This window comes from Doryrhamphus excisus, linkage group LG1 (assembly GCF_037039965.1).
Source record: "Doryrhamphus excisus strain RoL-2023G ecotype Guam linkage group LG1, RoL_Dexc_Guam_v1.1, whole genome shotgun sequence".
In the NCBI taxonomy this organism is placed as follows: domain Eukaryota; kingdom Metazoa; phylum Chordata; class Actinopteri; order Syngnathiformes; family Syngnathidae; genus Doryrhamphus; species Doryrhamphus excisus.
Genome location: NC_136357.1, coordinates 8,165,872 through 8,191,118, shown reverse-complemented (window position 1 = coordinate 8,191,118; position 25,247 = coordinate 8,165,872). Strand labels below are relative to the sequence as shown.

Here is a 25,247-nt window from a genome sequence, read left to right as displayed (position 1 = left end):
CAAAAACATGCTAGGTTAATTGGCCACTCTAAATTGTCCATAGGTATGAATGTGAGTGTGAATGGTTGTTTGTCTATATGTGCCCTGTGATTGGCTGGCGACCCCGCCTCTCGCCCAAAGACAGCTGGGATAGGCTCCAGCACCCCCACGACCCTCGTGAGGAAAAAGCGGTAGAAAATGAATGAATGTATTTGATCTTCTCAGATGGCTAAGATAATAACTTTATTGATCCCATGCAGTATGTATTGGTCGTATGTATACAGTATTTACACAAACACCTATGTTCTGAGCCTAATGGCTAATGGGGAAAATCTGCGAGTAATTGATACACCCAAAATATCTATTTTTGGCACACAGCTTGTAGATACCCCTCTAAAACCCTCATGATAGCTTGTTGACATTCTCCAATTTCAGATCAACATTTGCAATAAAAGTGGCTGATATTAGATTCAGATTCCAGATTTCAATTGTCAAGATAATGAGCTACATGCCAAATGTACAATCCAGGTTTAAGCCCCAAATATGCCTCACAGACTTATTATACCGCCTCCACCGTACTTTTAGTAGTGATCTGCGATCATGTATTAACTTTTGTTCACCTTGCTGGAATTTTTGAGGTCAGCTTTTATGACAGTTGACAGTAGAAGCGACTCCTTCTGAAGCCACATTCACAGGACACACCCATCTTATGTACTATGTAGGCTATATAGTATGTACATTGTATTTACAGTATATGTATTATATATGAATTACAATTTTATGCAGAGAAACTCAATTTTCAAGGCTTAAAAGTAGCGATGCTCCAATCTATCAGCCACCAATCAAAATGGTCTGATTTACTACAACAAGAATGGAAACTTTGTTCACAGTTAACACATGGCTCTGAATACAATCGGTCATCGTTTCAATAGACAGATGTGTCAGACATTACCTCAATATTAATCAATATTTTGATTTGGGTATGGATTTTAGAGCCTAAAGAGAGGGATCCTATCGATCCACACACCACTAGCTCCAATTAGTGCTTGTATTTTATTAGACAGTGAAATGTCATCAAGTGCATAATCAGAAAAGCAAATAACTCCAGAGATCTCTATTTACCGAAGGCTCAAAAGATAGATATGAAAAGACACTGGCCTTAACAGATGTGGCTCTGGGCAACCTCCTGATATATTTGTCAGGTCCACATGATCGTGGTAGCTGCAGTTGAAGGGTCTTCACACCTTTGTGTTTGTCTTCAGTAAATGCATGCTGTATTGGCTTGCGATCAGGCCACTGACTTGGCTTGAATATTACATGTTACTTTCAAGATTGATGTAGGTTGGCATGGCTCAGGTGGTAGAGTGGTCATCTTCCAACCTGAACGTTGTGGGTTTGAACCCCAGTTGCACCTGATGCTGCATCATCAGTTGGTAAATGTGCTAACTGTGTCATAGCATTTTGATTGCCTTGAAGTGCTATATAAGTGAAAGACATTTTACCATTACAATATTTTTCTTCATGTCATCAAAATAATACTCCGGATAAGGTAGGCGCCTCATTGCCAATTAAGAGACCCTTCATGAAAAACAAAAACAACCTTGTCCAAAATTGTTGGTACATACTAAAAGCAAGTGTGAAGTGTGTGTATGAATGTGAAAGGAAGAACAATTCCATTATATTGCTTGGTCTCGATTGACACTGTGCAGGAAGTACAGTATTTTTACATGTGTGACTGCAGAAAAGAGTACGTTACAACCTGACCTACTTCTGTAATCCAACATACACACTTCAATGACATAGCTTTAAAAGTTAAAAAGGTCCTCCGTGTGAGTGAATGTCACATGCTGGTAATCAGCACTTCCTCAAAGGTGAATCGGCCACTCTGTGTGTTACACAAATTGCTCAATTGCAGAGGACATACCAGTAGAGTGCAGTCATAACCCCCCCGCTCCAACAAAACTACATTGCCAGTCATGTCCTGTTCTACTTGCTATCTGCGAAAATACACACACACTCTGAGGACATTGGGAAATGCCATTGCCGGGAATACATTCTGTACAGTGACTCACTGTGCCACCATGTCCTTAACCAGGCTTGTGAGTGAACAAACACTATGCAATGTGAGCTCATTAGAAGAGGTAAAGATATACACTATAGCGTCAGAGAGCAAAAAAAACATTTAAAAAGGAGCAAGTCCATGTGTGAGCAGGCAGGCCAGCAACTGCTTACAAGTACGCTTTATCTTGATTTAAGAAAAAAGGTGGACTGCCTCATTTCTAGTGTGTGTTTGTGTGTGCGAGTGTGCAGGACAAACAAAGCTCATCGGCGCGTTACATGTTGCACTTGAACATTAAAGGCAGCTTGCTATTATTTCAAGTAGCAAATTCAAAGAAGGCTTGGACATCTTACACAACAGAATGAGCTTAATTAGAATTTCCAACAGATCGGACCCATTATTGATCATTAGTATGTACTTGTACCAAATGACAGCCCGTGAGAATGCGCTTTCACAAGATTTTAATTAGCCTCTTTTAGGCTGTGCAAACTGTTTTCAGTATCAGACAATTTTCAGTTTTACAATGTATTTGACACGGGAACAGAAAATATAGATTCTTACCATGATATCTTTGTCAGTTACTATGTTTACTTGCCATTTGGTCATGTCGTCATTAAAATTAGTTCTTGTGCAATTCAGTTTTAAACAATTTCGTTTTGCTAAATGTTTGTGGCTATGGTGATGAATGCAATGGAGGATAATGATCATTATACAGATTAAATTTTCTGACAAACAAAAATAATTTAAGAAAAAAAAACATTGATTTTTCATTGTCATATTTTCAAATTCTCCAAGTACATACAAAATGTTTCATTTATTTTATATTAAAACAATTTCAGAGAGCCTGAACGAACTTTTGAATTGTAACAACTACAATCTCCCACATGACTACGAGGTTCCGGATGGAGAAGATACAAACAAGAATGATACCAACATATTATGAAAGCAAATTTCTGACTAAATGTCATTGGTCAGTCTGGGCTGAACTTTGGACCGACCAATGTTTTTCCAAGGCAAAAGGTTCTGACATCATTATGTGATATCCTCACCTTTAGATTTAGCATCAAGTGACATCAAAGATGGTTCCTAAAAAGTGGAGTTACCATGAAGAATGACACCAGTCTAATTCACTGCGTCAGAGTTGGAATCTGCAGAGGTCTTGGTTGATCCTGTTCCCTCAGCGTTTGATCCCTGTGGTGTTAAAGTGTTTTGTAATAGCGAGCTATCTGGTCCTGACTGGACTGGTAAAATACTCTCAGCATCCATTGGGTTTACATCCACCTCTGCAGGACTTGTGCCTGTCGGTGCTGTGGCCGTCCTCCCTAATGCTACCTGCTCAGTCCTCTCCACATAGAAGAGGATGTATGCCTTGGCCTTCCTCACCGTTTCCTCGCTGACTAGGGTGACTGTGCTGTCGTTGAAGTGGTACCAGCGCCCCTCGTGGCTGCTGTACGCCGTGTAATGGCCCGATCCCACCCTGCAAACACACGCACGTGCGGTAGGTCACATTCTGCTTCAAAGCATCTAAGTAAACACAGGAGGGTGCTGGCTGCTTGAGGGGGAGCGCTCACATGGCATAACATTGCCTCTTAGAGGTCAAAGACAGAACAGCAGCAAGTATTGTTGACACACCACATGAGTTTCAACACGCTCTAATTCAGGGGTGTCGAAAGTGTGACCCGAGGGGCCCACTCTTGTTTTTTATTGGCCCACGCCACATTCTAACAATATAATTAAACAAAATTGTTTTTAAATACTGCAAAACGGAAAAATCTGCAGTAATATAATGAGAACAATAATGAGGGAAAAATTTATTTTAGTGTCAGTGTCAAAGGAAAATTAGGTTGCTGAAAAAGTTTGAATGTTACAAAAATCAAGTCAAAATATTGTAGGAATGAATTCATAATTACAAGAAGTGAGTTCAATTTTACAATTCTAATGAGAAGAAAGTTGCAATTCTACGAGAATAAACCTGTAATATTCAAAAGAATTTTTTTTAAATTTTATTTTATATTTTTGAATTATGTAATATTATGAGAAACAAACAAAGGATAGTTATATTTTCTTATTGCAAAATATCAAAGTGCTCCTTGCATCCTTTCATTTTTCACTCTGTGGCCTTGCTGGAAAAAGTTTGGACACCCCTGCTCTAATTGGAGCGTTTGCATTTATAATGTACTTTCCACCAAACTATGATACTGATCAGATTTATACTTGGTACTAAAACCTTGAATTTCTATACTCACCCAGATCCATGATGCACTACAATGGCCACCAGGTCATACAAACAGCTCTCCGCTTGCGAGCTCTCCTGCTGAAAAGACAAAAGCAAGGTGCGTTTCTTTGGCCATAATATATTGCCTTGACATATCCACTCAAATATACTGTATTGTTGTAGACTGGCGCCCCCTACAGCCCCTACGAGTCATAAATCCTGATCTGAGCCAGCCATTGATGCTCTCAAAGGGAGACTTGTGTCCTGACTCCTTAATACCACCCTGGCCATCACACACTGTCTTGATATTCCCTTTAATAGCATTTAATAGGACTAAAGACGGATGTTAAAAGTCTGAATGTTTCTGAATCAAGACAATTTGGCACCAGAGCAGTTTAGGCTGAGGCAGGCAGACGGCACACAAAGCTTACCTCAAGTAAGTAGCCTGTCATGTCCAAGTCTTTAAGAGGAAACTCCACATAAGTGTCCACTTTATTTCTCAAAAAAGCAGTCCAGTGGAACCTTTTTAAGTGCAGGCACAAAACCTGCATTTGGAAACAAAGTACATTTTGCTGCGCTCGTTGACCAAGCAAATATTTAAGACAACGCTCCCTTTTACCTTTGGAAGCTTCTGTATCCAGAACTTTTTAGTAGATTTCTGTCGTTTCTTACACTTGTGGCAATAGTACAGCTCGGTTTCGTCCAGCTCTTCCAGGTCAGTGAAGCTTCGTAAGCATTCTAAAACGGTCATTGGGCTTTACATTCTCCACAACAGAAACACATCTGACACAGGAGCCCTTCAATCTTACCGCGTAAAGTGCACACTGGACCTGGTTCTTGATCCTTACTCCTTTTTTGTCTAAACTGACTGGGAATGTCCAGCGACAGATCTAATAATAGAAAAAGAGAAGACAAGATTGTGCTGTAAAGTAGTATTTGCTATGTGAGGGTCAACACGGTGGTCGTGTTTGGAGTCTTACCAAGAAAAGGGTCAAACTTGCGAGATTCTGTCCCACATATCAAACAGTTCACTTCATTCTGAAGGATCCCACCAAAAATAGATGTGACGATGCTGGGAGTGCCGTTTCTGCAATGAGTCAAGTGTGTGCAGACACACACGTACAAACCAACAAACACACATATACACAATGTGCATAAAAACATGGCATATCAAACACAGAAAGGCTTAAAGCAGACCTATGTGATCAAATTATCTATTGGAAAATTAGCATGAACCTAAGAGTCTGACAGCAATAGTACTAATGTGAAACATTCCAAAACACACAAGTGGAACAAGTCAACCTACAAGCAGCATTTGCCTTCAGTGCTGGATATTCTCAGCCCATCCTGAGGTGATACAGTTTCCTTTGACCCATTCTGATTGTGCTGTAGCTCTCTGTGCAGATGGTCCAACAGGTAGCGCATAAACTCGTGGGCATCCTGCTGCTGATAGCCTCTAAAAGCAAAGAAGTACAGGTAGAATTACATGAAAGCATATCCTTAAAAGAAATTAGAAATGTTTCATGTACCTGAAACTTGGCATGATTTTCCATACAGCATAAAATAGGGAGTCTGGACTGAAGGCTCCCCCTTGCCAGAGGGAACAAAAGGTCTTCCTTAACTCCTCCACCAGGAACCTGTTTCGACACACAGCAAAATACAGCATATGCAATGAGAAACATGTACTCCACTCTACTAGTACTTTTGCTGCAACAATTCCTTACTGACTGCGTGATGATGTGGAGCTGATAGTTAATTGGGTGTTGAAACAACTGAGGAAAAATGAAGAGCACTACTGCAGCAAGGGCGCTGCAGATGCAACTACAGTACTGTAATTTGTGGTCTAAAGCAGAACAGTAGGAAGTCAGCTAGCTGTTGAGGCGGGAGTTCAGATCATTCTGAGAAAGATTCTACCACTCCTTAATATTCAAATTGTTATTGATTTAGACCGAATAATGAACATCACATTGTAGACTTGCCGCATGAAACTGTTTCAAGACACTACATAACATGATAGGCTTGCTGCCATGCCTTGCTGAAGGCAGAGCTCCATTAGATGGTACACAATCTGTTTGGTTGCATCTACTACGCTTGCATGCGCTTTATACTCAGCCTTGCTGCATGATGAAAGCTGTTTGTAAATGTATTTGAATGTTTTTTAATTAGCAGATATTTGTGAATGGTAGCAAATACAGAACATTAAAGGATAACATGTATTTTGCATAATAACAAATATTTGTGTTGTGGCAGGAATTCACTAATACAATGTTAAAAAGGACCCATTATGCTCATTTTCCGCCCTTTGTATTGAGTTATGGACGCTAACCCGCACAGAAAGCTTTTTAGATCTTCAATCTGCACCTATTCCAGCTGTATATCCAAAATGGTCCCTTTTAATTTATTCCACCCACGGCCCAGCCATGGTCCCACTCAGCTTGTACAGCTAACAGCTTGTACCTAGGCACACCCGCATAAGGAGGTCACCGGCTGGATGGAGCCAGTGATTTCTCACAGGGCCGGTGTTAGAAAAAACTGAGCCGAATGTTCTGAGCATCCGAAACTCCTTTCAGGGCTCACTTCCAAATGTGCAAACCTCATCTAAAACGTTGCCATCGTTTAGCACAATAATACAACATAACTACATTTATAGGTCAGAATAACAGTTTGGGTCCCATTCCTGGAAAATTCTTAGTAGCAACTTTTCACATAGGATTTCACACTGCAAATGACCTTCTTGAAATGAGCTAAAACTGTTCTCAGATCAATGCGCTCTGCTAACAAATGACTCCTTCCACCAGACGAGGACCTTACACACTGGTGTCCCCTTGGCTGCGAGTGTGGTATGTCCTCCTTCCAGCTGTCTGACCGCTGCGTAGCGCCACTGCTGGTAACCCCTTGAAATAACAACTGAACTGCTCTATGTTGCTGTGAAGGAAGCAAGGAGATGGTGGGTTTTGGTCAATTTCAATGTTTTAAATTCAATGTTGAGGAAGTAAATATTGATTGGATGTTTTCTACACAATTGATGAACAACACAGAGACATTGACATTAGGTTGATACAAACAAACAACTAGTTTAATGCCCAAAAACTTAATTGAAAAGACTCACCTGAGCGACTGCAGAATGGCATTCATGAAGCATGTGTTACCGAGGTTACGCAAGCCAGTGGCACCAAAAGCAGCCCCATCCTAACAGATACCAAATAAAATACACCAAAATATCAACATACAACATACAAAACTCTTGCTTCTAAAGGAAAAGTAAAAATAAAGAAAGCAAATATTATGAAAAGTTTACATTTTCTTTCAACATTTTCTTGTCTGGTGCCTGGTTGTCCTGATGTTTTCTTTTCCTCTGTCTGTCAGGAATCAGGGCTGAGCTTTAAAAAAAAAAAAAAAAAAAAGGCACACATTTATGATTTGTATGTTGCAGAGGTTCGCACATTTTATATGTAAAAATGTTGAGCTCACTTTTCCAAGCTTTGGAGATGCTCCCGCACCTTCTGAACATGCCCCAGTTTAGTGTCATTGACAACAAACTCATCACATCTGTAACTATAAAGTCTGCATCAGAGTCAACGTTCTTCACTAAAACGCAATGAAGGTGCAAAGTCAACTTCTGTTATAGAAATACCAGCATTTTAATTTCAACATTTGGAGAAACCATCTGATGAAACTCACCAAAACACACTGTAGTTGCTGGAGTCCATGCAAACTGAATGTTGTCCTTTCTCTTTGTCCTGTTTGTCACCCTTCTTTTGGTTCCCGGCCGCAACTTGACTCTCTTCAAAATGCTTCTTTGCATCTCCATTAACATATCTAGAAAAATACAATGCTCACATAAACATGTATGACCCAAAGTTAATTGTACAGTTGACTTTCAGGGGGGGTGTAGCAGCTTCAGAAAAATAGATTTTTCAAACTACCAGACCAGGACTGCCAATGTTTTCATCATGAGATGCATTGGAGTTATGTTTGCCCTCAGAGGGCCTAGGATCCAGTTTACCCATGACCCTAATGAAGACATCAAAGGGAGGACAAAAACTGTATTTTTATTTTTTTAATGTCTACATTGTTTTCATATTTACTGATGTGTAGAACATGTGTGTGTTTTATTGAAAGAAAAGCCAAGTGTGCACAGACTTTAAAATGTTTTTTGTTGTCTTTTTTTTTTACTGTCAGGATGAACATGCAAAACTATGAAGACTTGACAGATAGTGACTCACATTGTCATATGTACAACACTGATCCGTTTATTCATGGCCATATCAAAGTGAAATGATTAATTACACTCATTAATTACTAGGTCACTCATGCGTTACTGTGCATTAGTGTGCTCATGATACATGCTGTACCTCGTGATGACCACTTGATGGCAGTGTTTCGTGGTGACTTTTCCTTTGTGATAATGATTTCCTTTTTTGTGAAATGAAGTGTTTTATTTCTCATAGTGCTTCGTTGTCTAGCAAATATTGTAGACCAACGGGCTTCGGTACTCACACAAGGTCAGTGTTGTAACATATATTGCAATTTATTCAAAAAGTGAGTATATCTGGCATATCCAGTGTTAATTTCAATTAACAATGCAAGCGGACCAGCAAGTAGATTTCAAATTATTCGTTCTCCCGGGTCCATCGGGTTATTAACAAATGGGGACGAATTAGTTAACAGTGAGTAGCACTTTCATAGCCTATTTTAAAATTAAAGTCTGGACATTAGGTGGTCGGGACCAGGTTATGAGTTTAGCCAAAGTTACCATGGTGATATGGCTAACAACGTTAAACAGGCAATCCCAGCTTCGCACTCAACACACCTCGCTAACCCACTAAACTCGCTTCACAGTATACACCACCCCAAATAAGAAGCATAACACGATCTTACCGCCCGCAGTGGACCATCAAGCAGGTGAGGCAGAGCCATGGACTTTTATTCGACCTGCAAACTGGACAAGATCATCAAGCTCAGTTAGTTTCGAAACGCAACATGTCGCTACTGTGTCGTTTAACGGATGGTTATGTGTATATGTTAACAGTGTGCTGCAATCAAAATGACCTAATGCTCTTGTCACTCACCGCTGCAGCACCAGGAGGAAGGAGCACCGTTAGGCAGCTTGAAGGAGTCTCCAACAAAGTCCACATTTGAGTTCAAATGAGGACATTCCATGTTTTGTTCTCTCTCGAAATGGACGCAATAAAGTGAGAGGACTGGACGCCACAGCCCGGATAAAAAGAAAAGGTCAGCTAACAATAGTTAGCCAATTAACATAAACTAGCTAGCTCAACTTAGCCACCACCGGTCAACTGCTTCTGTTTACGAACGCACGTTTCCGTCTCTTTTTTGCGCCTAAACGTTAAAAGACGTCGTTTCACCACAGTCAGTGGGTGCGTACGGTTACAACAAGCAGTCACAATGTTGTTTACACCCAGACATGTTGTAACGTAAAAGTGTAAAGGTAATTTTTGATGAATAACACAGCAAGCAGTCGCCCCGCACAAATGGAAACAACTTCAGGAAGTGACGTTTGAGGAAGTTGCCGCTTGCCGCCGGTATCGGAGCGGCTGGTCATTCTTTATGAAACGGGTGACAAAAATACGGGAATACGGATGACAAATTTCAAAACCGTCGCTCAACATTTCGAAGATGCAATCTTAAAATCAATTTAAGATTTGAGAAACAACTGATTTTGCAGCGACCATTGACACGCATGCGCTGGATGTCCACATTTATTTATTTAGCGCCAAATCACAACAGAAATCTCATGGCACTGTTAATATGAAGGTCACACTCCTAAAAAAAGAGAAACAACTGAAAACCGGCATCAGAAAATACTACTTAAGTCTATTTAAAACAGGGAAGAGTTTTATAGCCCAAACGTGAACTTTATTGTCGCCACTGTCATCGTTCTCACAGCAACCAAAGAAACAAAGGAGGTAACTGCTGCACCCACAGGACAACATTTGTGTTGGTTGGTTCCCTCAACGTTTAGGGAACGTTAGACCTTGTTATTTTGCTATGTAACCAAACGTTTAAACAATGTTCTCCCTAACCAACTAACCATTGGTGAACCATCTTTTTTCGTTATGTGTTAGTTGGGAAGCCCACACAAGCAAGCACTGGACAGGCAATAAAACAAGAAGGGGGCGGCCATCTGTCTCGATTGGATGGGTTGAGATGGAAAAATGTAGCTCAAACCAGAAGATATAGTATTGTATCTGATACATATCAGCATATAGAGGGCAGTTCTAACTATACCTCTTCTAACTGCAAAAGGATCGGTTTGGAGTCTACTTTTAAATAAAGAGAAGGGTGTCCCTGATACTGTCAAATAGCTTTCATACTGTGTGAATTATTCCTAATTATTTGTAATTACACATTTTAAAAAAATCCTTATTGTTTAAATAATAATTTTTAGGTCTATATATGTGTATTGTATATTTTATTGTACATTGCTTATAGGAGATTCAGCTATGTTGCACAGCACATAACTACTTTGCCTATTTACTATTAAACGTATACTGTACCTTTTGAATACAATTTATCATTTGTTCAGAAAATTGTTTGTGTCCCAACATTTGTGATGTGAACATTTACCAGATTTCAGTATCAATATTTATTTACCAGCACCTTTACTTCACCCCCAAAATACAATTTACAACCAAATAGTGTGTATCAGTGCACACATATTACGTTTAAAGTTATTTCAGTGACTAATAATTAATTCAAATGAACTTGGATTCATTTAATTTCCCGACCAAACATCCCACAAGCACCTCTGTTGTCAAGACTTGAATTACTTTTACTCATGTATTTTCTAAAAAGGTAAAATTGTTCAAGAATAATAACTTCAAATTGTTTTCAATGGAAAAAAACAACAACTTGTTACAGCAGAGGTGTTAGGTCATGCCATTTCAAGAGTCTGCCCCTGAAGAGGAGCATCAGTTTGTTCGTCTTTACTTTTTCCAGGTGCCATCTTCTGTTTCTTCCTAAAGAAGGAGTCGTGTTAGAAAATGATGTACTGTGTTCCAAATCCATGCTTTTTTTTCATTGTTCTTACTTTGATTTGACAGTCAAGACGATGACAGTAATGAAGATGGACGCAATGATGACAGCCAGCAAAACCCCGCAGATGATTGCTGTTGAAGAGGACAACCGTCAAGTGAGTAAATAAAATGTTTACACTCTGTTAAATCTGTTTCTTTTTACCAATTGGGGTGTCAGGCTCATCCTCTTCTTCTTCCTCACGGTCATCTAAAAGGGCACAATCATTCATTAAAACACATGCCTGACACACAATAAAGTCTACATGAGGGGGGAGAGCTCTGCACTCACCATGGACACCAGCACAGGTGGCATTGCAGCTGTCGTGGTCAAAAAATCGATTTCCGTTTCCATGGCATCCCGTCCAGAGAAATTTTTTACATTTTTTATGGACAGAGTCATAGTAGTATCTCAGAAAATTGCCGTTACATCCACCAGCGACTTTGGTCAAGAGACAAGTTGCGGTTGCTGCGAGGTAAACAATATTGCCATCATCATCACCAGAGAAAGAGGACAGTTGTCACTGACAGTCTGCCATGAATCATTTTCACTTGTTACCACTAGGTGGCAAACTGTCTCCTCAAATACTTCTCTAGTGTAGCTAAATAAGGTCATTATATTAGAAACAGCTCTCAGTACAAAGCACTGCAGTTCTACACTACTGTACTGCAAAAATGCACATACAAAAATATATATAGTAGTTAATTCAATACCAATTCTTGTATATTTTGGCTACTCTGAATCCTTGTTTACAAATGTGTTATTTTTATTATTATTTGATTATAATTATCTCACCATCTGTGGGGTAGTATTTGTCGACACTGGCCGAGCAGTTGGTCATGCACTCTCGTTCTCTTAGGAAGCGATTGGCGTTGCCCCCTTGGCCTTTATATATAAAGGGGTTGCACCTGTTTTGCGTGGGTTCGTAGTGCAAAGCAATGACGAAGCTGTCTCCGACACCTTCGTCCTCGGCCAGGTGGCAAAAGTCTGTTGAATGATGAGAAGACATTTCACATCCTGATGTTTGCTGCACATCATTATTATGACACAACTGCCACACATACTAATGTCATACATATGGCCGATAGCTAGAAATGTTTGACTAACTTCATCACCCACTCCCTCATTTTATGATGGCAATAAAAAGCACCATCTACGCTACGTTTTTTTAAACTTCCTGCCCGCCATATTTTTTTTTTTACTATCAATCTTTTTCACACTAAAAGGAAACTCAATCACTCAATCTTCGATTCTTTGTATATCATCCCAAGTTGATATTTAAGACGTCAGACAGAGTTTTTCATTTGGGTTTTACGTTTGGCGGAGTCATTCGAAATATGTAAAAATAGTCACAGTTTTCGTATAATAACTACCACATTTTCCATTTGACTCAGCATTGTTTATGTCTACTGCTACAAGTCTGAGCAGCCATTAAATTAGCTGAAATGGAACTTTGTGCTCTTGAAGTGAATAAAAAGACTAATTGAGGCACCGCGCACTGATAAGTTTAGCGCAATGTATCATCATTTCAGTTTGGGCGCCATCTTGCACAAAAACGGCTGAGCAGGAAGTTCGATTTTATCTCACAAAATTCAACACAAATGCCTTTTTATAAGTCAATAATACACAAACATTATACTCAATGAAGCCCATCTGCACATAACTTTGCAGGTTTTGTACCTAGCAGCCAGATCTTTACTGATCTTTGGAAATGGCTTCACTTCAATGGATTAGAACATAAACGGACCCACCTGGTATTTCTGAATGGCCAATGTGGAACGCAGCAAAGATAACGACAAAAACTACTAAGGGCTTCATCATGCAGCTTGTCTCAGGAGTGTCTCTTGACCACTGAGCCAAAGTTGTAAACTACAGTGAGAGCAGGCTGTCATTATTGACCTTTGTACCCATACTTCCCTTCCACCTTCAATCGAAACAAACCTTAACGACAGGAGTAAACCCCTATGTCCTTAATGATGGTTAGTCGCTTTGCCAACTAATAAGAAACAATAGTAGGCAAGAGGCAGGCCATTCTAAAACCTGCTTTCCAGTAGGTAGAACTTAAGGTTTTCTGTTTTTTGGAATTGTCCCCAGCTGACTTAGTGTGAGAGGTGGGGTAACCCGTTAAATGATTGCTAATCATGTACTGACACATGCAGTTTTGAGTAAGCAATTTATTGCAAAAAACTATTAAATTCAAATAGCTGATGAACTGAAGAATTTGGTGGTGCAGTGTGGTGTAATTTTGTCTAGCCTACCACTTTGCGCAGCCAATTTGGTAATTTGGTAGACTGGGCTGCGCCGAGATGGCGGTTGCGGCGCACCAGGGAAGGGATGCAGATTTCCACATTTTTGTGACAAAACAACACGCCAAAGGTGCCGCCAGTTCTGACGTGGTCTATTCTTGGTGCAGGCGAAGGTAAATTAAAAGTGGAAAATTAGCTGACAAGCGCACAGTGCACACACGTCAAGTACACCTCACAGACAAGTTTTTCAGAGTGTCAGGCACGTTTCAATGCAACCAGCGCCACTGCACATCCTGAAACTCCATTGTTCAAATGAAGGAAAAAGCGCCTCAGATCATGATCACACTCCTACCACAAAAAGGCAGTTTTGTGGCGTTGAAAGAGTAGAGGCTTTTGAAGAAAAACCTTTGCAGATGCCGGCTGATGGTTATTGGACTGCACTCTGCATCAGTAAATTATCTTCATTTGGGCAGAGGATCGCACCCTGTCTGGATGGCCATCCAATTGAATATTTTTGGGTTTTCACACCCAAATATATATATATATATATATATATATATATATATAGCTTACGGCCGGCCAGTCCGACCGCCACATTCATTCACATTCATATGCTGGTGTGAAAACCCAAAAATATTCAATTGGATGGCCATCCAGACAGGGTGCGATCCTCTGCCCAAATGAAGATAATGCTTGGAAAGAACAAGCTAAAAATATACATATACGTATATATATATATAAACATATGCATACATACATACATATATATGTATATATACATGTATATATATATATGTGTGTATATATATGTGTATGTATATGTGTGTGTGTGTGTATATATATATATATATACACACACACACACACACACACACATATATATATATACACACACACACACACACACACACATATATATATATACACACATATATATATACATGTATATATACATATATATGTATGTATGTATGCATATGTTTATATATATATATATGTATATATATATGTTCTGCAATACAGAATACAGGAAACTTGCAAAAAATTGCAAGATTTTACAGCAAAAAAAAATCAAAATTAAAAACTACTAAATTAATAGCAACAATTAGTAACGATAGTATCACTATAAACTGAAATAAGGCATCGATATCTGCTTAGTTTTTCGGTCTGGTTACTACAGTGTACATCGATGTCGCTGCCATTATGTTAGAGTGTGAATATACTTATGCTTTATACTTTTTTAGCTTGTTCTTTCCAAGCATCATTAACGTTTTGTGATGTAATAGGTCAACTAGAAAGGCCCAATAGTAAGACTCACCAATGGTAGCGACAGCAAGTTTAACAGAAAGATACATAGACAGATAGTTACACAGTGGATGTTGTTAGAGTCCTCTGGTGTCAAACTGTATGAACACACATGCACACACTCACCCGGAGGCACTACGCAAAGATTGCGTGGAAGCTGTGGACTTGTCACAGAGTGTGTTGACAAGAAGAAGCAGTGGGCTGGTGTTGTTGTGGCTGTGACGTCAATTGAGGCTACAATGAAAGACAACGTGAGGTTAAAAGCGGTGTGGAGACTTGTGGTTTGCTGCAGTGACCGGTCCACACCAGTCAGACGGGCATCAAGATGCTGCTTTTGAACTTCGCATCCACCGTGCTCTTGGTGCAGGTGGCAGTAGTTGAAGGTAAGATGCATTTCAGGGGTTATGGTTCACTGCATTCTGTGGGATGCTTTATCATAGGAGAACATTTTAATGGCTATTATTAGTTTTTATTTTTATAATTGCATTTAATTGACAGTGGAACTTTTGTGTATGTTTCAGGCAGCAAATGGGGGTACACCAGTAAGTATGAACACACTTTCTTTTTTTATTGTGCTTCTAAAATCTTTTATACACATTTTGTACATTTTGTTTACTCATATTAATAGTAAAATAGATCAGGGGTCACCAATGCAGTGCCTGCGGACACACGAGGCGCTCGCAAGCCTGCTTTTTGTTCATGTTTTCAGTTAATAATGTGAGAACACTAGCAATAAATACATTCTGAAATTCACAATGTGAGTTGTGGATACCAGCATTTAGTTCATGTTCTGGTAAAACAAGCATATTCAGTTTGTTTTGGGTGAAATAGGCTATGATAATGTTATAAAAATGAGCAGCTCTTGGCCATTTTCATTTTGTAAAAGTAGCTCTCACACGAAAAAACATTAGAGACCAGTAATGTAGATAGTACATATTAGGACTCCAATACTGAGCTGTATTGTTTACATTCAAGTAAATTATATACTGTAAATGACATCCACAGATCAATTCCTTTCCAATAATTACTGTGAAATTTTAAACTAGCAATTAACTTGTGTTTTTTTTGTTTTGATTTTGTCTAAAAGTGCCTTGGCATACAGAACATGACCTGTCATTATAGTACCACTGCTTTTCAAAAGTTAAAAAAATTACAGACTGAATTTTCTGGTTTTGCAATTGAGCATATTACTTTTCTAGATTAATTTAGATTGGTTCATATTCCGGACAACAACATTGTAATAATAAGTATAGTCCCCATATTTTTTGTTTTATCCCAGCAGTATTTTGACATTAATGAGAGCAGATGAGGCTTTGTCGGTCCACGTGGAAATTTGGAACAACCCGACAATTTCAAACTCTGTGTTTGCCCAGTAAAGTATAGTGGTGATTCACTGGGTCCTGTCACCATGCACTCTTGTAAAACTCTCTGGTAGAAAGAAAGAAATGCAGCATGGTGGATTTCATCCCGAGTTAGGCTGAAAGCATCCAGAGGCCTGTCATAGTGGTCAAGAGCACAGCAGACTCATACCAACATTACCACCTTCAACAATCACGCTGGAGGTGATTGTTTGTTTTCTAATTGCATATAACTCATAGCTTAACTCAAAACGTAAGAATCACAGTTATGAAACTCAATTTGGACACACAAGCATCACGTTCAAGAGCGTCCCTGTGATCCCCACATGTGTTTCTCGGTAACATGTGTGTCTTGTTGTCGAGCCACAGACACCCGACCGACGCAGCTGAGGTCATTTCAGAAAATGAACAACTTGACTAAATACCGTATCTGGTGCTCCTTTTTTGTTTTTAAGAAACTTCTAATTTGCAGAACAGTTGTCACACAAAAGCCATGTTTCTCACTCTCATGGGACAAAAATAAATAATAGGGGACCTTTAAAGCAGAACCAAAAAGAGAAACAGTGTGAAAAAAGGTTTTCACGCAGTTGAGTAAACTATAAAATTACATTAGCTTGGCGGAAAGCCGGATTTAATGGACATGACGTCAGTGAGGTCGTTCAGATCCAGAGAAACCCAAGAGGATGGATGACATGTCACTACTTCTACTTCCAGGTGCAGATGGACCAACTCAATGGTCCAAGAGCTTTTATTACTGTGGTGGACTTGGGCAGTCACCTGTCGACTTCAGTCAAAAGAAGCTGGTGTATGATCCTATTTTACCGCCAATTAGGGTTCACAACTATAACCAGACGGGTAAAGGGAAGCTTGTTATGGAAAATACCGGAACATCACGTAAGTGTATATGTATATTTAACCCATATTCACTAACACTAACACTACTCATTAGTTCATCAGTATATTCTGTATTTTTGTGTACCTTATTGTAAAGTGAGACCACACATTTTTCTAAGAGCAGAAACGCACAAAAAACTTTGAACAGATTGCACATACAGACGTACACAAATACAGGTCTGTATTTATAGTACCGCCCCTAATAATGTTACTGCCTTTTGTTTCCTCTGTTCTACAGTAAAGATATCACTTCCCTCAAAAATGAACTTCACCCTCACTCAAAGCTACTCTGCAGCTCAGCTCCACCTGCACTGGGGCTCAGAGGCCAAGCCTTTTGGCTCCGAGCACACGGTCAACGGCACACAGTATGCTGCAGAGGTAAACAGCATTGAGCAGATCTCTCCCACTGAATTTACATTCCTAGCAAACACGTAGCCCTGCCGAGCTATTCCCCCTACCGTTTATGCTCGTACTCGTGGCAAGTAAAGACTGACAGGAGGTGTCCAAACTTCAGTGTCATTGTTACTAGTTGCGATGTAAGATGCTGTGGTCTGACCAGAGTTTCTCGACATCTCAGAAGTCCATGCGATTGTTTCATGTCACTCGAGGCTCCACAACCGCAGTTCTTTTATGGTGTTTTGGACTCATGCCGTGATGAAGAATTGATTAAACTTTGGCGTAAATGACTTTCCTGACAATACACTGCATCACACACACAGTAGTACAGCCAAACACACATGAACTGCTAGGGTGCAGCCATTGCCTTGACCGTGTCAACTTTGGTGGTTCAGTACAGTATGGTCCAGTATTGGTTGGGAGGGAGTGGGTTAGAGTGGAACTTCAGAGTTCTCAGGAAATCTGAACTCACAAACTTTTGGTAGTAACCAAAAAGACAAGGTTGTGAGTACAATCACCTGAAATTACAATAAAATAACGTGGCAAATTCAGTGATCTGGGAGAATAGAATAACTCCTTGTTGGGCTGGCGCAGGTCTTCAATGTATGTTTAACCATAAGGAGACCGTAAGGTGGACTTGGGACACGAAGGAGCAACTGGAAAGTGGAGATGAAGAAGTCTGGGTATGACTTTTTGTGCATCCTAATCTCTTTTATTTTTCTCTTACAGTTGCACATTGTACACTACAATTCAGACAGGTACTCCAATTTTACCATGGCTTTTGACAAATCCAACGGTCTGGCTGTGCTGGGCGTTTTCATTCAGGTGACAATCTTAACACCCCTTTGGTTTTGAATCTGCTCTTAAAGGGATAGTTTGGATTTTTTGACATGAAGTTGTATGACATCCCCATCATTGGCTTACTGGACCCAGTGTGGGGTAAGTCACTGTTGATGGACTGCCTTGCTGATAGGGATGTCATACAACATCATGTAAAAAAATACAAACTATCCCTTTAATATGTGTACATCGGAATCTTCAAAAACTTCCATTTTCTCAAACAGATTGGTGCCTTCAATCCAACCTATGACAAATTTATTAAGCACCTCAGTAAAATCAAAAACAAAGGTGAGTCTAACATGTTGTACTTCACGTAGTATGTGGTTGTCAGACAGGTGAATGACCTCTTTGTTTATTATTTCTAGATACACAAACAAAGATCGACGCTTTCAACATTAGACAGCTCATGCCTAGTAATCTGAATGACTATTACCGCTATGACGGCTCACTGACAGTTCCTCCATGCTACCCAAGTGTACTGTGGACTGTGTTCAAGAACCATGTGACCATCTCGAAGGCTCAGGTGCTTATTTGGGTTCACCCTTTAATACATTGTTGTGTACAGTCTGACCACATTTGTCTCTGCAGTACAAAACCCTGACAACAGCTCTCCTTGCCACCGGAGCCACGGAAACGAACGCTGTTCCTCTTACAGGCAACTTCAGGACTCCTGTCCCCTTGGAACACCGAGTTGTCCTGACGTCATTTAAGAGTGGTAAGAATACTCTTCATAGTAATCTTCCTTAAGGAAGGATGCAACAGTGACATTGCAGCTATCAATGCACACGTACAGTCTCTCTCTTGCAGGTCTTGCATGTATGTGTCATAGCCCTAAAATGTATCCTGAATGCTTCCCAATTAGGGCTACACTTTTCCAATATGGTGGTGTGAACTCCCCTTATTGCCAGGAATGTACAACAAACTCTGACTGGCTCTTTTGTTTGATGCAGGAGTGCCTCGCACTAAGTTTCCTTTGTGTCGCCTGGCGAGGAGGGAAATTGTACGGAAGATGCTGACCTTTGAGGTGGAAGAGCTACTTGAAATTCAGCATCTCCTGCCTAATTCTACCAGGAAGCTCCTTCAACAACATATTGCAGCAAATTCAAAGGCACAGGAGAAGGGTCAAGTGACATCCAGTAAGATTCAAGATCTTGCAAAGCCAGCATTGGCCTTTGGCTCGTTGCTGGTTGAAAAGACCAATGAAGCCAAACAGTCCACTACTCCAGTGGATGTGCCTACCGCTCTCGCCAAGGAGCTCTTACCTCAACTTAACCTGAGGAGCTACCTGTCCTGTAAGGCACAACTTGCACTTCAAACCATCAAATATCTCCTCAGTGGAGGGCCCATTGATGAAGACAGGCAGCCAATGATTGACCCTGCTGTTAGTGGTGGTTCTAATCTGTATTCTTGGCTTTTCCCAGCGGATTCCTCACGTCGCTGAGGCGTCTATGTCACATTCTGTCGCACAACCTTGTGTGCGTTGCATACTTAAGGAAATCTTTACTGGGTCTCTGCATATCATCTTCTCTTCAACTTTCCAGTTCCTGCAAATGTAATCAAAGTTAAATCTCATTTTTCGCACATATTCATAATATGCTTTGGTGACCATGTGCAAGTACCCACTGAATAATTATTCATTAATGCTGATCTGTAATTAGTAATGTTTATTTGTGCCATGAAATTAAGCAAAATGAGATCTGCAATGAAATGGGATTTGGGTTCTTCACTACCTTGCTATTTCCTTTACCTTAAAATAAACTACAAGAAAAACAAAGTCATTGTTGTGTATCATTTTCTGGAATATCCAAATGGAGCGGTTCACATCAAAATCATAAACTTAGTGATACAATATTAAGTTGTTCTTTTTCATCTTTTCTCTTGAACTGCCCAAACGTGGATCAACTCTGCTATGTGGACTTTATGTTACTTTCACTTTTATCAAACAATTACATGTGCATGTAATTACATGTCCATATACATTTACACAATATAAGACCGATACAAAATGAAATGACAAAAAATAAAAACACATATCAGGTACCAAGAAAATATGTTGTACAACAACGGCTCAATAAAAATCAAATCACTTTTTATCATAATTGTCATGAATAAATTGTATTGCAATAGAATAGAAACACTGTGATTGGCTGGCGACCAGTCTAGGGTGTACCCCGCCTATCGCCCAAAGACAGCTGGGATAGGCTTCAGCATACTTCTAAGACCCTAGTAAGGATAAGCGGCATAGAAAATTGCTGGATAAAATGTCACTTTCACATCATGTAAAGCCATCTTTGGTTAGCACTGTGCAGGGTACTCTTTTGGCAGCGGCCACAAAGAGTCAACACTTATCTGACTGTGTGGCTTGGTATGGGCTGCTGTTTTGATTAGCAATAGAATTCAAATGGAATCAGCAGTTTAATTTAGCAACGCGAAAGAAGTGAGGTAATGCAGCGTTGACATTTTCTTCTGAGGTGAAAAGTGAAGCGTCTATTAAGTTTTAACAACACACAGTACAGTAAAATACCAATTGAATACTTAAACCACTTGCTGGTGTGAGAATGTTACTATATTAGAAACCTCTTTGCAGGTTTGCATAGTAGTGGGCTCTCATTAGATTCGTTATATGCTGCCTATTGAGACATAATTTAAAATTTAATAATTAATAAATGGTTAAACTTGAACATTAGTGACTGAATCCTCGCCAGGTTTTTGTGATTGAACACGTGAGTCACCTATGAATACATGACATTGCAGATCTCATTCCGTGTACATTTCCTTAAAGGGCTCCTGCCCTGGAGTATTTAGTTTTGAGCTTTACATTGATGCATAGCTTGTGGTATCAAAGTTAAGCTTGTTGTCTTAAAGACTTAGGCTAATGCCCATGTAAAGTACTGTGTGTAGTTATACTGCATGAGGTGGATGTAGTAAATGAAATTAACCACACGTTTTTGGGACTATAGAGGTTTGTTTATAGTCTTTCTATAGCTTGGTTTAGAATTCTTTAATCACTTTTGCAGGTTTCTATTATTTATTAATTCTGTATACAGTGCAACACTAGATACACTATCTATACAACACTTGACATTTGACGAGCGTGATGTATTAATTAATTAGTCATATACATTTGACTTTCATAAACCCTTTGATCATCATACATTTGTCAAAATTAATGGAAAATCCATCCATAAAAATCTATTTCACATTTTTTTATATACATGGGCTATAATCTTATAAGCAGAACTGGAGGTAGCAGAGATGAGGATGCTGAGGTTCTCATTGGGAGTGACCAGGATGGATAGGATCAGGAACGAGTACATCAGAGGGACATTACATGTTAGAGGCCTTGGAGATAAAATCAGAGAGGCCAGACTGAGATGGTTCGGACATGTCCAGAGGAGAGATAGTGAATCGTAGGAGGCGTAGAGGAAGACCTAAGAGGAGGTTTATGTATGTAGTGAAGGAGGACATGAGGGTAGTTGGTTTGAGAGAGACAGGGTTGGATGGAGGAGATTGATTTGCTGTGGCAACCCCTGAAGGGAAAAGCCCAAAGAAAAAGAAGAAGAATAGGCTATAATCTTATCGCTTATATGTACAAAAAAGACCATCATGATGAGATCCACTTCTACACCACTGTAAGCTACAGCTCCTGATCAAAATTCCAAGACGAATTTACATTTTGCACTGTTGGATTGTATGTTGTAGGGCGAGTGGTTAGCGCGCAGGCCTTACAGCTAGGAGAAACGAGTTCAATTCCACCCTCGGCCATCTCTGTGTGGAATTTGCATGTTCTCCCCGTGTGTGTGTGGGTTTTCTCCGGGTACTCCGGTTTCCTCCCACATTCCACAAACATGCTAGGTTAATATCCTTGCGACCCTTCATGAGGATAAGCGGTAGAAAATGAATGAATGAATCTACAGGAGTCTGTTAGGTTCCACTTGGCCGTGCAGCTCCATTTTAAACATGTGCATGAATAATGACTATTAGTGCATCTTTAGGCTGTATGCATTACGTCATTCAGTCTTACTTATATCAACATTGCTGTATGTGCTGTGCCTTCAAGAAGTATTGGAACAGTGAGGCTATTACCCATCTGTTCCATAGTCCACCAGTGGTTTATTTCTTCTTCAGGACATTCCAAATGCTTGTCGACAGTTCTGATTGATATTTGAACACCTGGGCATTAAAACACACCTGTGAGTCACATGTTACAATACTGACGTGAAAAATGGGGTGGGGGATGTCTCTAATAGTATTCATATTTTCATGTCAAAACAAAATATTTTCAGTCTACAGCAAGAATAAAGGAATTGGCCTCCCTCACTGTTCCAATACTCCTGCAGGGCACCGTATATAGACACAGCTTAGTGTACAGAAGATGTATCACAGCCCACAGGGATTTCCCACAGGAAGTGTAGCTATATTGTTAACAGTGACACCTCACCTGTGGATGTCCCCGAGTTTTTATTTACTCATGATAAAACGGTAAATTCTCGTTGTTAAAAGTTAAGCGTCGTCTAGAGGCTTTTTGTTTTAAGACAATAAAACCCCTTATTTGAACATTAAGATAACAGGTTTTTAATTCTATAGGCGGGGTATTGAACAGGACAAAAGTGAATGTGCTGAGAGCTTATTGGGAGACGTGTCTCCATATCAGGACTAAAAGCAGCTCACTTGTTTCGTTAGCAGTTCTATTGCCATCATCACATTTTTTCCACTGTCATCACTGGTACATTAAGGCCCCTGGGGGCCATTTGTGGGCCGCAGCTCAGCTTGTCTTTGGCCTAGAGACGCTCCGAACCACAACATTAGGAAAAAAGGGTAGTTTCCAGTTCTATAATGGAGAACTGAAGTGTAGACTATTTTTTCTTGAAATATGTTTCTCTGCTTAGCCTGTCTTAATCTGCATTGTTGGATTGGATTTAGCTTTAGATTCCCACTGAAGTGTAAAGTGATGATTTTCTGGGGTCTATGGTGTTAAAATTCAGGGGTTTTAGGTGACTTTCAAGGTATATTTTTCCTTGTGGTAACATGCAAGGTGGATCACAAGAGGCTCTGTGGTACTGGGGTTTTAGGGTGGTCTCCTTAATGTTCTTTTTGTTATGTTGTGGCAACCATAGAGTGTCTCAGTGCACTTTGATGTTTGGTGACAACATATCCGGTATGAGGATATGTCCCCTTTAGACCCCTTTGCACATTATCCACCATAATGTGGTGAGCTCCTCAAGGTACGTTAGGTCACCACTGAGTTCCTGAAAGTCCCCGGTCAAGTCAGGCCGTGTCATCTGTTCCCTTTGGCCTTCCTGCCTTAGTGGAACCATGTGCTGACCGCAGTCCAAACAATCAGGGGACAGGAGTCATCAGGCATCCTTGATGGTAGGGTGGCATTTGGTACCAACCCTGTACTTAGAGCTTCTCCATGATATCATAATAAAAGACTACAGAAAGGCTGGAACAAACAGAACCTCCCCTGGTAAATACTGCTGAGAAAGAGAGGCTATTGTGGTTTTTAGGATGACCCCGAACCCATGTTGGTTTCCCGGCTGCACTCTTTGTTCAGTTGACCAGAGGACTGCTGGAGAGTTATTATGTCATCATCAGCCTTTTGACTTTATTCTGCAGTTACTATAAAACAGGTGTGTCAAACATGAACAGGTGGCCAAAACGTTGTGGGTCGTACTGGACCCCCCTTACCCCCCACCCTTTGTGTAATAGATATATGTTGCTGTTTTTAGTCATTTTGACTTTTGGTCTGAATCTGTCACCCTCATCTGCTTATACTCACTGGGGTTGCGGGCATGTTGGAGCCTATCCCAGCTGTCTTTGGGTGAGACGAGGGGTACACCCTGGACTCAATCACAGGGCACATATATACAAACAACCGTTCATATTCTATTCATAACTATGGACAAACTCCTGAGTTGTGTCTCCTCATTTCTGTTCTTCACCCCAGTTACCATCAGCATCCTGTGGTCAAAGTAAAGAAAAGATCAAGTCATGACAAGTGTCACTGCCATACTTTTTATACACACTTACTGGCCGTTTAATTGAGCCCAGCTTCTGATTGATGCAAATATCAAAATACATAGCATCAACTTATGCAGTGAGGCAAGATGAACACAGTCAAGGTCAAGATGATCTACATATCAGTAAGGGAAGTCACTCGCAAGGAATGTGAGAGTGTTGTTGTCATGGAAATGTATGTGATTCCTAGTGGAAATACCCTACATAATCAGTGTATATATACAGTAAATACTACTGTCATTTTGCAAGATTAAATCAACAATGACAACACCAAGAAAATTGCATGTTTATGTACCACAGCTGGGATTTTACCACAAAATATCTCTTATGTGAAACAGAGAATGGTCCCGAAAGAGAATATATCAAACAATATATTGTGATGTCACAGGTCATAGGAGAAAGGTCAGTACAATTGGAGCTTAATTAAAGAGAGCACTACCTCAAATAAGCTCTTCTTCTAAGCGAGGAATGCAGAAGCTAAACACATCCAGCCATGAAATGATGGACTATAGAGCAGCTGAAGGTGCTTTTTTTTCTCTGTATGCTTCGTTTATGCATCTGTAAAATTACAGCTGATGTGACTTGCCAAAGAGCTCCAGATTTGTCTCTAAGCTTTGTAGCTTGTCAATATGTCAATATGCAGATTTCCCCCAACATATGATCATTACTTTTGTCAATTTCAAGTTATTTCAGTAACCATGGTGGGGTTTTGTTCTTACTTCTTTATATATTATATGCTATGGTGACCATATTTAATTACCAGAAAACAAGACACAGACAGTACGCCGGGCAATGAGATACTGAAATGATATTCAAGTTTACTCAGAGATGCCTTATAATTTTAATATATTACAAAATGCTATCATTAAAGAAATATAAAATATGGCTAACCAGCC

At 39.9% G+C, this 25,247-nt stretch overlaps 3 protein-coding genes across 9 annotated transcripts; 1 reads left to right on the top strand and 2 right to left on the bottom strand.

The window, feature by feature from the left end:
• Positions 1-2,482: 2,482 nt before the first annotated feature.
• Positions 2,483-9,801, bottom strand: usp3 (ubiquitin specific peptidase 3). 2 transcript variants are annotated; one of them, XM_058075041.2, is made up of 15 exons: positions 9,326-9,801; positions 9,135-9,195; positions 7,935-8,072; positions 7,725-7,808; positions 7,552-7,633; positions 7,363-7,442; positions 7,065-7,178; positions 5,783-5,890; positions 5,560-5,709; positions 5,234-5,340; positions 5,063-5,143; positions 4,873-4,991; positions 4,685-4,798; positions 4,285-4,349; positions 2,483-3,515 (listed from the first exon to the last, which is right to left on the bottom strand). In XM_058075041.2, exons 1-15 carry the CDS (start codon positions 9,414-9,416, stop codon positions 3,161-3,163), a joined length of 1,749 nt encoding a protein of 582 aa, XP_057931024.2. In that variant the 5' UTR covers positions 9,417-9,801; the 3' UTR covers positions 2,483-3,160. The 2 variants fall into 2 exon arrangements, with proteins under 2 accessions (XP_057931024.2, XP_057931023.2); XM_058075040.2 differs by having other exon boundaries at positions 4,285-4,352; positions 9,326-9,800.
• Positions 8,585-20,088, top strand: ca12 (carbonic anhydrase XII). 6 transcript variants are annotated; one of them, XM_078789314.1, is made up of 12 exons: positions 8,585-9,217; positions 9,334-9,488; positions 11,321-11,409; positions 15,135-15,225; positions 15,364-15,384; positions 16,915-17,094; positions 17,333-17,472; positions 18,220-18,315; positions 18,555-18,618; positions 18,696-18,853; positions 18,919-19,045; positions 19,281-20,088. In XM_078789314.1, the coding sequence occupies exons 4-12, from the start codon at positions 15,168-15,170 to the stop codon at positions 19,769-19,771; spliced, it is 1,335 nt and encodes a 444-aa protein (XP_078645440.1). In that variant the 5' UTR covers positions 8,585-9,217; positions 9,334-9,488; positions 11,321-11,409; positions 15,135-15,167; the 3' UTR covers positions 19,772-20,088. The 6 variants fall into 6 exon arrangements, with proteins under 6 accessions (XP_078645440.1, XP_078645450.1, XP_078645442.1 ...); XM_078789316.1 differs by lacking the exon at positions 15,135-15,225 and having other exon boundaries at positions 8,626-9,217; XM_078789324.1 differs by lacking the exons at positions 15,135-15,225; positions 15,364-15,384 and having other exon boundaries at positions 8,589-9,217; positions 17,033-17,094.
• On the bottom strand, positions 10,679-12,362 carry LOC131131444 (inter-alpha-trypsin inhibitor). Its single transcript, XM_058076158.2, has 5 exons — positions 12,087-12,362; positions 11,583-11,759; positions 11,457-11,501; positions 11,308-11,386; positions 10,679-11,236 (listed from the first exon to the last, which is right to left on the bottom strand). The coding sequence occupies exons 1-5, from the start codon at positions 12,298-12,300 to the stop codon at positions 11,152-11,154; spliced, it is 600 nt and encodes a 199-aa protein (XP_057932141.2). The 5' UTR covers positions 12,301-12,362; the 3' UTR covers positions 10,679-11,151.
• Positions 20,089-25,247: the final 5,159 nt, after the last annotated feature.